Source organism: Pteronotus mesoamericanus, unplaced genomic scaffold (assembly GCF_021234165.1).
Source record: "Pteronotus mesoamericanus isolate MK-2021 breed Mesoamerican mustached bat unplaced genomic scaffold, CSHL_Meso_final scaffold_54, whole genome shotgun sequence".
Lineage (NCBI taxonomy): Eukaryota > Metazoa > Chordata > Mammalia > Chiroptera > Mormoopidae > Pteronotus > Pteronotus mesoamericanus.
Window position 1 is genome coordinate 12,261,098 of NW_026555321.1, and position 12,259 is coordinate 12,273,356.

Consider the following 12,259-nt stretch of genomic DNA (forward strand, 5'->3'; position numbering starts at 1 on the left):
CAATAAATTCACAACTATCAATATTTTAATAGCAACTCAAACAGTAAACATTTTCCGACCTAACCAAGGAAGCCAAAGTCTTCCGTAAAGAGCACAAAAGATACAGCCCTCACAGATCCAGCAGTTCATTCACAGAGTTAGCCAAAGAAGGGAGAGGAGCCCTGACTGGTGTGGCTCAGTGGGCTGGCTGTTGTTCTGCAAACAGAAAGGTCACTGGTTCAGTTTCTGGACAGGGCACACGCCTGGGGTGCAGGCCAGGCCTCTAGTTGATGTTTCTCTTGCACATCAATGTTTCCCTCTCCTTCTTCCTCCCTTACCCCCTCTCTAAAAATAAATAAAATCTTGGAAATGAAAAAGAAAATGGGGAGCCCTTTCAGCAGCTGTTCCAAAACAGGAAATCACAAGCTTTCCCCCTTTGAACAGAATAAAGGTCTAAGATTCCCTGAATTTGGGTCATAGCCTGTTCAGCTGCTCACCATATGCAAATGTGCCATCTAGCTGGTAGACATAATAGACCATCTCTGGAAGGAACAAGATTAATAGAAAACAAGAGTAAACCAGAGTTGTATTTGCTCAAGAAAACTAGTTTCACAAGTACTTTCTCCTGTCAATCTAAATTTAGAAGAGAGAAAAAGGACTCATGCTTCTTTCATCAAAGCCCACGAACAGAAGATCAGATGTCTGATGGGGTAAAATGCTCACCATCTCTGCCAACTGTGGTCAGATGTCCATTCTCTCTCAGCTGCAGCAGACCAGGGAGTAAGCAGTGTCCTAGCCAGTGAATTCTGGCTGGCTCACCAAAACTGTGGAGGCTAAAAAAACACTTTTCCTCCCAACTTCTAAGTTCTTCTAGCTGAGCCAATAATCAAATTAACAGAGATTAACAGGAGAAAATACAATTTTTAATACATGAGCACAGGGACTCCACATATGCTTGAAAATTCCAGGCAGTGAAGCAACATTGGGTACATATGATATTTTGGACAAAGGAGGGGAATGGGATCTTAGATTTGAAAAGCGAGAATGGGTGATTTACAGGTGGTGGAGGAAGAGCGGAAGACATAGGGCAGGCAAATTCTTGCTAGGCAACTCAGAAACAATGTAACATGGGGTATCTAGCTAACAGGCTCCTGCTTGGAGTCTTCCTATCTAGTGCTAGTGTGACTACGCTAAGGTTCCCTTCCTGAAGTTAGGATTTGCTCTCTGAATCTCTTACGCAGGAGAGGGGAGAGAGTCATAGTTCCTTTCTGCATCTTCTTTCTTAATAGTTTTAAATCAATATTTCAAAAGGTAAAACTTTTGGTCCCCTTCATTTTCAGTATGAGGTCTTTCGCCTCCTTTGTTAAATTTATACGTAGGTATGTTATTTTTGTTGTGATTGTAAATGGGATTTTCTTCATTTCTCTTTTGAATAGTTTGTTTTTAGTGTATAGACACAACAGATTTTTGTGTACTGATTTTTACCCTGCAACTTTATGGTTTGTTATTTCTAATAGTTGTTTGGTGGTCTTTAGCGTTTTCTATGTATAAAATCATGTCATTCACAAATAGTTACCTTTGCCTTTCCAATTTGGATACCTTTTATTTCTTGGCTAATTGCTCTAGGTAAGACTTCCTACAATGAATAATCACTTACATGTACTATTTTGTACATATTACGGTATAGTTGTAAGATCAAGCAGCAGACAGGGTTCTTGAGTCGAAGAGGAAATACACTGCCAATTTAACTTCCATAGAATGATAATGGAAAAACCTGTTCCCCCAGCCTTGACAACAATGTGTGGTTAAACTTTTGGATTTTGTGAATCCTCTTGGTGAAAATAATATTTTAGTAGTTTCATTTTCCTTAATATGAATGAGGCTGAGCATCTTCTGACTTGTTTTAACATGATCATTTTGGTTGCTGTGTTATCTATAGACAGGGATAAGGTGAGAAACAAGCTTAGCTAAAATGCTGTTGCCCTGGAGCACTTTAACATCGACTTAGTTGGTGAATTGAGAAGAAAACAGCAAAGGAGTCTAAGAAGTGGTCATTGAGGTAGGAGGAAAACCAAGAGATAGGGGTGTCCCAGAAGGCAAGGAAAAAGTAGGGCACTTTAAAAAGTGAGGAGTAGCCCTGGCTGGTGTAGCTCAGTCGGGGTTGAGTGCTGGCCTGTGAACAGAAAGGTCGCTGGTGGCACGTCCCTGGGTTGTGAGCGAGGCCCGCAGATGGGGGCACGTGGGAGGCAACTAATTGATATATCTCTTGCACATTGATGTTTATCTCCCTCCCTCCCTCCCCCTCTCTCTTAAAATAAATAAAATTATTTTTTTTAAAAAAAGTAAGGAGTAATCAAACTATGTCAAATGCTGCAGATAGGTCAAAAAAACCAAGGATAAAGAAGTGGCCAGCTAGTAACTTGGAGGTCTTAACAGTTGGAGTAAAAGGGTGAGACAAGGTCCGATTGGACTGCATGTGGGAGAGAACTGAACACAGCAAACATAGCTCCTTTTTGAGGGCAGGGGGTAAGATTTTATTTTTTTAGAGAGAGAGAGAAAGAGAAATACCTATGTGTGAGAGAGACATCCGTTGATTGCCTCTTGCATGCCCCCATCTGGGGACCTGGCCCACAACCCCAAGCATGTGACATGACTGGGAACTGAACCAGCGACCTTTCAGTTGTCAGGCCGGCACTCAATCCACTGAGCCATATCAGCCAGGGCACAAATGCTTTCCTAGAACTTTGAGTCAAAGGGTTAACATATTGTCTTATAAAGGGAAATAGAGAGGAGCTGGAGGAGGATTTGTAAAGAGGTTTGTTTTTCTTTAGACAAGACATATGGCATACTAATGGGAATGATTCAGTAGAAATTGATACAGAAGAGAGTACAAGGGGGGAACCAAAAAATCCTGGAATTATCTTCTGGAGGGAAGCCTGAACCCTTATAGTACAGGCTTCTCCTGCTAGGTCAATGTTCTAGTAACCCATCTGTATTAGTGTACCAGCTGGCATTGTTGTGAGAGTCTGCATTTGGTTTCAGTGAAATTTTTTTTGAAGACTCTTTCAGTGCATTTGCCCATTTCATGATAAGTGATTTACGAGTGCACTTTCCCACACCTCACGGAATGTTCAGCAGTTTTTGACCAAAAAATGGCATGACCCGCCCGCCCCCCCCCCACCCCGCCCGTCACCAAATCTCATTCCAAGTGACTTTTTTGTTTCCCTGGATGAAAAAAAGTCCTTAAAGGGAAACATTTTGTCAGTGTGGAAGAGATGAAACAAAATGACAGAAGCACTAAAAGGCATCAAAATTGACGAGTTCAAAAACTGTTCTGAGCAGTGGAAATAAGTCTCAGTAGGTGTATTGCATCAAATGGAGAGTACTTGGAAAGTTCCTGAAGTTTAAATGTGTAAGAATACACAACTTTTTATAAATAAATAGTTTTTTGGGAGGCCCCCCTATGATGATACAGGAGTGACATCCTTGTCCGGGCTCCAGAGGGTGGGTTCCAGAGGGTGGGTGCATGAGCTTTGGCGCTAGTGGGTTGTTAGATGTGAAAGCTGCCTAACTGCTTGCATCATCCTACTGAAATAGCGTGGACATCGGCTCAGAGAAAGGTGGGGGAAGGAAGAGATGTTGGAGGTTGGAGAGGAAGTCCAACATAAATGGAGGAAATTTAATCTATTTGCTGGAAAACAGCAGCTCACTGGTCAGTGGTTATGAACTTGGCCCAGCCAGCAGGGTTGTATTTTTCTATAGTCATGTTCAGTAAGTGGTGTAGGCAGAGTCCAGTTGAGAGTTCAATTTAACCAAGGTACGGGATTTACCAGGTGAATACAATGCAATAATGACAGCAAGGGAGCAAATTAAAAGAATCTAAACTGGGTGAGGAACTGAGGACATGAGAGGAGTTGAAGGATAGTGATAAAGGTAGTAGAGCCGGTGGATCGTAGGCCCTTGTGGTGTTTAGAACTGTAGTCAGGTGTTAGGAAGATAGAGGTCAGAGTGGGATTTCTGGGACTGAGGTCATAGAGCAGTTCCAATGGCAAGAGCAAGGATGTGTTTTTTGGAGAAAATGGCTGGTATCAGGAGGATGACTAAGATCTTTGGAGAAGCCAGGGAACTGAGAGGTGAGGTTACTGGTTCAACTGCGTGGCCAGTGAAATCACTAGGAATTATGACAGAAGGAGTGTGGGGCAAGGGACCAGGAGCCAGGTCTGTAACGAGCAGCAACAAAATGGGGGTGGGAAGCAGGTAGCAGCAGACTAACCACACCGCCCCCTTTTAAGGAAGGACACTGTTGGAGGAGCTTTGAGGGATCGAGACACTTGATAGCCTCCTCCCACAGTGCCCCACCCCCTGGCAGAGTCCTGCAGGGCTGAGCCAGGTCTCAGCTAGGCAAAGTGACAGGGGCGTTCAAAGCAGAGATGGGGGGCTTAGGGAGGGATTCTATTGGAAGTCTAGGCGCAAAGTGGAACAGTTGTGCAACTGAGGAGGAAAGAGAGATGGAGGTCAGACTAGGGGATTTATGTGAAGATGAAAATCTAGGTGATGAGGAATGACAGGAGAGCTTGAAGGGATAGCTCCTGCTGAGAAATGGAGCAGACTGGCCAAGAAAACCGGAGCTCGGGCCTGTTTCCCCCATTGTGCCTGGAAGGCACGGCCTTAACTGCGCACAAGGCGTTCAACCTAAAGGCAGAACAGTTACGGCTCAGAGATCCTGGTTCAAAGGTACTCCTCAGAGGCGCCATCTCGGACAGTTCCTGCTGTTCTTCCTCTGCTTTCCCATTATTCTTTTTTATTGTCTTTACAGTCAGTATCCAAAAACCTGGTTATTATTTGTCCTTCTTCCCCATCCCTCTTCCTGGGCTTATGACTGCTGTGTTTTGGTCACTTGAGATAGTGCCTGGTATGTAGTAAGCATCCAAGTTTAACTGAGTAATTGAATTGTCTTGAATTTATTGTAAAATGTTCCTATTGGTCCATACATGCATCAAATATTCAGTGCTTCCATCAGGTAATTTTCTATCATTATAAATAATGTGGACAGAACAAAAATTCCTATTTTCATAGGACTTAGGTTCTAGGGGTGCAGAACTCACAGCTCTGTGAGTGCTCTTCATGTATTTTGATGTTTACAGAAACAGCACACAGCAGGTATAGTGAAACTGAAATGCCGGCACGTATCACTCAAACCATTATCTGTATCCTAGATATCAATTGCCCCAAGTCTAGCTTCCATTCATGCCTGACTTGAGTAACTTCACCTGTTGCTAATTTAAAATGTTTCATAGCAGCCTAGAGCATCTGTACTTCTAACAAAAGTGCATTAAGAAGGAGTGAGGTTCATGTCCTGCTATTTTATTCTTCAGGTCACATCTGAGAATCAGTTTTGTTGAAGCAGTTTTTTAAATGGGACAATTTTATTTCTCCATTTTTCCTAGAATGGGCCTTGGCAAAGTGTGATCTTGTTATCCATTTTTCTTTCAGGTAGCAATTGTTGTATTAGGAAACAAAATCGACCTTTCTGAGCAGAGACAAGTGGACGCTGAAGTGGCACAGCAATGGGCAAAAAGTGAGAAGGTGCGACTGTGGGAGGTAACGGTTACAGATCGGAAAACTCTGATTGAACCATTCACTCTCTTAGCCAGCAAACTCTCCCAGCCCCAGAGCAAATCGAGCTTTCCTTTGCCCGGGAGGAAAAACAAAGGGAATTCTAGTTCTGAGAACTGAAAGTCAGTGCCATAGTTGTTTGTGGAATAGTGATTGCCTTTAAGTGTCTGTGAACGTGTTTAAAGTAGGCCATTTATTTGTAGCTGCCTTTGGTCGTTTGGAAATCCCTAAGGAAGTAATTTAATGCACATTATGTTTAAATTATTTGGGCTAAGTTTATTATTATTGCCTGATACAAAATAATGTAATGTATTCTGGCTGCTTGGAATTTGTCCCTGATAGTAGCAACTATATGTACCTATGAGTAGTGCCCCTGCCCAATGTTTCAGAAGCTACCATTCTGTAAACTTTATGCATTTTTAGCTCAAAGATAACTGTTTTAAAGAAAGTCATCAGTCATCTAATGCCTAGAATTATAAAATGGCATTTTTGTGTCTTAGATCAAACAGTAAACAATTTGGGTACTAAGCTGAATTTTATGTGGTGGAGGTCTTGCTAAATAGAACAAAACCTATGGTTTAGCTTTGTTCAAATTACACATTTAGCATGACTGGAGGTAGTGGTTGGTATAAATAACGTTCAAACTGTTTCTTTAGAACTCTCTTAGGCCCATAAGGATAGAAAACTTCTGTTTTCCACAAGGAATACTATACCTTCTGGAACAGTTTTCTCGATACATAGTCAGGTGGAATAAAACGTATCATAAAAATATTGGACTACACGTAGTCTTCAAGCTGGATATCTAAGTTCGTGCTCAGGTGCTCTGAAGATTTTGGCAAGGTCTGAGCAATGGAGCTCACTGTAGTTGGCAGGCTGACAATATTGTAACTAATTTTAAAAGTAGGAAGCAAGCACTTAGTGGTTTCAATATGAAAGCACTTAACTAATTTAAATGTAAAACAAGAAATAAGCTGTTCAAGCAAAGAAATGGGAACATCATCTAGTAAATTTTAAAATCTTCAATGGTATGCTTTTAGGTTAGGCTAGTATTGCCACTGTGTAATTCTTTAAAATTTCTCATCACAAATACATTTTTGGTCAAAAATTATCACTCAGATAAGTCACCCCCTACTTGCTCTCCCACTTGAGTTTATCTTGGAGCTTTTTTCCTATGTATTTTACATAGATGGATAAATACTTTTACAATTATTTCAAAATAATATACTAGAGCGTCCTGCAATTTGCTTTTTCCTAGTGAACTCAGGTCTGTGTTGACATGCATCTAGTTACCATATTCCTTTTAAATGCTTACTGAATGTGTATGCACCTCTGGGGTGGATACCAAGAGCTAGAATTGCATTACCCTGTAGGTAAGAACACTTAGGTGCTGCCAAATCGCCCTCTAATGTGGCTGTACTTATTTATCCACGAGGGAACCCATTTCCCATGCACTTGCCACCATGGCATCTTAGAAATGCTTTTTAAAAAGTTAATCTTTGAACTGCTTTTAAAAAAGTTAATCTTTGGGTTCATCTTTGAAAGACAGTGGGTTAGATTAACCTTTTCTAAGGCCCCAAAGATGTATCTTCCAAGGCTGTTGTATAAATTAAAGTAATATACCAATTCATTGAGTCTGTAATTACTTCTAGGTTGCTTTATAGCACAGATCTATCAAGTTTTAAAAAAAAGTAAATGAATACATCAGTTAGGTGGTTGTTTTAATATTGTTTATTAGCACAGTAACAAATGCAGACTTAAGTAGTCTGCAACATATAACCAATTCACTGAGCAACTCCTATTCCACGCCTTACAGTTAACAGCTTAAGGTATTTTACTACAGGTTTTCACGAGTCCTGATTCAAACCTCTAATCTTTTCACAATAGATTGGCAAATAATATAAAATACGTAGCTACTCATTTCCTATATGGTATCTTATAGCCATGTGTCCATTTAATATATACGAGATGACAGTCTCTAAAAACTGTTAAATATCAATGTTCCCTTCCAAGAGGGGAAAACAAGTTTCTTTTTTTTTTTTAAACAAAAAAAGCATGTAGTCTTGGACGTCACAAAAATGGCCATGTGTGTAATCTGTACAAAATTAGTTTTAAATTTACAGACTACAAGCAACTGAATCTGAAAGTCTATTCTTCTCTGTACTACATCTTAGCTTATGCTGCAGAACTAATGACAGTTTTAAATGTTGCTATTACCAAATCTGTCTACTGTAGCAAGATACCTTAAGTTACAACAAAATCTTAGGAAATAAGACTGAATAATATCTGTTATAGAAATACCCTACTCTTTACCAACTCCCACCCTCCCCCACCCCTTCAAAATCATAAGCAGCTCTCTCTGTGACAGACAAATAATGTAAGAATTGTGAAAACCCAGTTTATGTAGCGTATCTCTTGGTCCACTGTCTGGCCATTCTGTCATGTTCTGCTCTGTTGGTCATATACTGAGTGGCAATACTTCCCACCAGAGGGTCGGCTGGAAGAAAAGAATGTAGATTACTTTGGAGAAATTAAAAGAATATTAAATTTTAGCAAATAAATTAGTGACAGCTCGGGTGGAAATGTTTTAGGGATGTGTGATCAAATCCATCTTTGAAACACCACCCTACCATTCTGGGTAGTTTAAAAAAAGAGCACACAGGGTGGAAAATTCTTACCAAATAGAATGCTCAGGTTTTTCCTACTGGTCTGGCTTTATCTTCTTCATTCTTTCCATTTCTCTCCCTACAACCACTACCCAAATGGAGGGATTTTCTTGCTATTATGTGTTAAGAGTAAATTTAATAGAAACTGGAATGTTGACAGCTCCAGATACAATGAACATCCAGCTGAGTTCACATGACCTTTCCTTTGACTGAAGGGGGGCAATTATGACACTGAGTACACTGTATAGTCCTCATGGCTGTTGCAATATAATTATTTACCTCTATACTGTTTACCTAGAAAGAACCTGGACCTCCAAGGCAGACCAGGTCAAAACCTGGACGTAAGTATAGTGTTTTTCTGAATCCTAAATAGAACCTTTAATAATTAATTTTATATTTGCTTTACTTACAAAATTTTTTTTTAAGTAAGTCCCTCCCATCCGCATCACAGTCTGGTAATCAGTGAGTATTTAGCAAAGAAATACCACTTTCAAAATTGACCGCCTCAGAAACTACGTATAGGGCAAGTGCTCAGTAAACTTGCAGACACAGCTGAGGTTACAAAGGCAAGTGACTCAACATGTAGAAGGTTGTGGTTTGTTTTAAGAGAACCATGTGAGAACTATATACAGGGGGCAAAAGAGGGTTTACAGTTGTGACTATGTGAACCAATTTATTTTTGTATTATTTATTCTATTATTTCCCATTTATAACTGTAAACCTACTCTTGCCCCACCCTGTACAAAAGGAAAATAAATGAGAATGACTGAAAAATGTGAAAACATATGAGAAACTGAAAGTCTTCAGTTTAAAACGAATAACTTGGTTCCTAGAACATCATATCAATGCTGCATTTTCAACTAGTAGATTGAACTTTCGACTAAAAATTTCTTTGAAAGCTGTTAGAAAAATAAAATCTTACTTTAGAAAATCTTAGTTTATGTGGAAAAAACTATTTTTCGGGCAAGGAAGAATAAAACAAAGTAAAGAATTATTAACCTTACCAGGATTACAGTCTGTGAGAAGGGAGCAGATAGAAAGGAGGACTTTAGAAATGGTTAGTGCTGGGCTCCAATTATCTTTCAATATGTCCAAGCAAATAACTCCTTGACTGTTAATATTACAGTGATAGATTCTTGTCCGAAATGTAACCTAAAAAAATAAGATAGTATTAAACACTGAACAATGAAACTTTTTACTAGATCACTTTTTTAATTGAGTGGCCCTAATTAAAAACTTCTTAAAAGTTTTTTAAAAGGTGAGTTAACGGTTTAACTAAAGCTGGTAAGAGATAGGTTAAGAGACTATTTAATAAATTTGAGATTTAAAAATGTTCATTGTATAATCTTAGGGACTGTCAATTTCATTAAAAATATCCATCAACAAAAAGCAAGGTAATCTAAATACAGTATTTCCTGAATTCACCTTGAGCAGTTTTAATGTTGTAAATGTTTTCATAAATTTCCAAGTTTGAATAGCTAATTGTTTGCTGACCCCTTGTGTGAGCTGGTAGTACTACAAGGCCTCAAAATAAGCTTTAGAATTGTAAATTCAAACTGAGGTACATAAAGACAATTAGACAATGATCACACACCCAAACAACTGTAATAAAATCGGAAGATTTCTATTGCCTTTTCTGGCCTTCACATCAGATCCTGCGGGTATCCTGTCCTCTTAAGTCACGGAATTCACTAACGGAGTCACCACAGGTGAGGAGACAGGCAGAGGCCACATGACCCTGGGTTATTTTGTTTGGTCTAATTTTTTAAATACCCCTGGATCATGCCAAAGTAAAAATAACGTGTAGCTTTACCATCTATTTTTATCGACAGACTTTCTTTCAATCACTTGCTTCTGCAGTTGTGCATGTACCTGACAGTGTGCCCCATCCCCAGGACGAGGTTCTCCTCCTGACAGTGTGGCTGAGACTCGCAAGCTGCTGGTGTTCCAGCAGGCGGGCAGATTGGGCGGTCCCACCCATCCTGGGTCAGCCATCCTGGGTGAGACATCTTTTGGTGGAGGTTAAGAATTTCCCCACCACCAAAAGATGTCAAAGAGTAGGATCTAAGGCTTTGGTAGGAGATTCTCGTTCTTAATTGCCTTAGTGAGTGAACATTTTGATGCCATTTTAAACTGTTCAGAAACTTTTTGTTGAGTGGAAAGTAGGGGATTAATTGCTGTGTTACTATAAATAAAGTAGTAGACGTCCCCCCACCCTCTTATCAGTTGTATTGCTTTCCACAAGTTCAGTTACCTATGGCCAACTGTGGTCCAAAAATATTAAGTGGAGAATTCCAAAATGAACAATTCATGTTTTAAATTATGAGCCATTCTGAGTGGTGTGATGAAACCTCACGCCATCCTGCTGGGGATGTGAACCACCCCGTTGTCCATACCCACATGCAGACGCCTCTCGCTCGCAGGCATCTGGGTTATCAGGTCAACTGTTAGGGTGTTCTAGTGCTTATTCATGTGACCCTTATGTAATAATGCCCCAGTCTCCTAACTTTTATTACAGTATGTTACATCCTACTTTATTATTAGTTGTTCTTAATCTCATACTATGCCTAATTTACAAATTTAACTTTATCATAGATATGTATGTATGTATGTGTAAGAAAAAACAGTACAGTTGACCCTTGATTATGGGTTTGAACTGTGTGGGTCCACTTATATGGATTTTTTTCAATAAATACTATAAATGCTTATGATTTTTGTTAATAAAATTTTCTTTTCTCTAGCTTTATTATATGAATGCAATATGTAATACATATAACATACATGTGTTAATCAATTGTTTATTGATAAGGGTTCAGGTCAGCAATAAGCTATTAGTAGCTAAGTTATAGGAGACTCAAAAGTTACACGTGAATTTTCAACAGCACAGGGGGTCAGCACCCCTAACCTCCACACTGTGCAAGGGCCAACTATACACAGCCTTGGTACTCTCCGTGCTTACAGGGGGTCTTGGAACACCCCTCCTGGGGTGGAGGGGGGACCACGGTAGCAGGACCAAACAAAACACTTACTCCTAGATGTGGTCTGCCAAACAAGGCCAAGTCAACCCAAAGGAGTGTTTTGTATGCATTCAAATTACTTAGAGATTCTCTAAGACAGTGATTCTCAGTCGGTGTATCACAAGAATTTTTTAAAACATGCAATAAAGGGGCATGTTTTCCCTCTTTTTCCCTTAGACTGCCACATGAAAAACTGACAAAAGCCAACACAGCTATAGCTAGCCAGTGTCAGATTGTTGCCCCCCCAAAATTGTATTTTTTGGTATGCCACAGAATTTCAGTGGTTAGTTTCTGTGCGCCATGAGATGAAAAAAGTAGGAAAATCGCTGCACTAAGATACAATACGAACCTATTTTTTGTGATTGGAAACAATTTTAAAAGCTTCAATAATCTCTCATGGAAATACGTAACTTTAGTATAAATCAGAGGAATTTCTTACCTTTGGAGGCTTGAAGGGGTACTCTGGTGTAAAAGTGATATCAAGGAAGAATACACCACCCTCATACACGGATCCCGGTGGCCCTAGAATGGTTGATCTCCATTCATAGATGTTATCGCCTTTGGGACCAGCACTGTGAAATAATGTATCAGAAGATAAATAATGGAGGCACTATCCCATTATCAAATATATCAAAATAAGGAAAAAGATCCCCTTTCTTCTCCCGTTTTCTCTCCTTAATGTGTGGGTTCTCTCCACAAAACAGAAGTATCTTTTGGTCACAATCTGGTGCAGGACTATACCCAGCCCACCATCCTTAGGTCAAGTAAATCGAATAATAAAATAATGATCAACCCAATCTTAGACTACTTAGCTGTGAATAAGCAAGAAACTCACTTTTCAAACCTCATCATTAAGAAAACATAAATACTTCAAAAGAGAGAAACACTCCTCAGCCACAGAAGGTCTTTGCTCCCAGCTACATCATTTCTGATGACCATTTTAAGCACAAAAGTTTAATTTTCGACCCATTGGGGTTTTTCCTT

General features: G+C 39.7%; 2 protein-coding genes across 5 annotated transcripts in view; one reads left to right on the plus strand and one right to left on the minus strand.

The window, feature by feature from the left end:
- NKIRAS1 (NFKB inhibitor interacting Ras like 1) overlaps positions 1 to 12,259 on the plus strand; it is a 67,991-nt gene that overhangs the window by 17,724 nt on the left and 38,008 nt on the right. For 2 of the 4 annotated variants that reach the window (XM_054595402.1, XM_054595403.1), the window contains exon 4: positions 5,473 to 7,310. In XM_054595402.1, the coding sequence (XP_054451377.1) occupies positions 5,473 to 5,715 (243 nt within the window). In that variant the 3' untranslated portion in view covers positions 5,716 to 7,310. Of the gene's footprint in view, positions 1 to 5,472; positions 7,311 to 8,556; positions 8,600 to 9,910; positions 10,953 to 12,259 lie in introns of those variants that run through there. The other 2 variants (XM_054595405.1, XM_054595404.1) reach the window with 2 other exon arrangements.
- The window catches only part of UBE2E1 (ubiquitin conjugating enzyme E2 E1), a 67,560-nt gene continuing 62,617 nt past the window's right edge, over positions 7,317 to 12,259 (minus strand). The window contains exons 4-6 of the mRNA XM_054595401.1: positions 11,715 to 11,847; positions 9,263 to 9,410; positions 7,317 to 8,089 (exon numbers count right to left, since the gene is read on the minus strand). Of these exons, the coding sequence (XP_054451376.1) occupies positions 7,992 to 8,089; positions 9,263 to 9,410; positions 11,715 to 11,847 (379 nt within the window). The 3' untranslated portion in view covers positions 7,317 to 7,991. The remainder of the gene's footprint in view (positions 8,090 to 9,262; positions 9,411 to 11,714; positions 11,848 to 12,259) is intronic.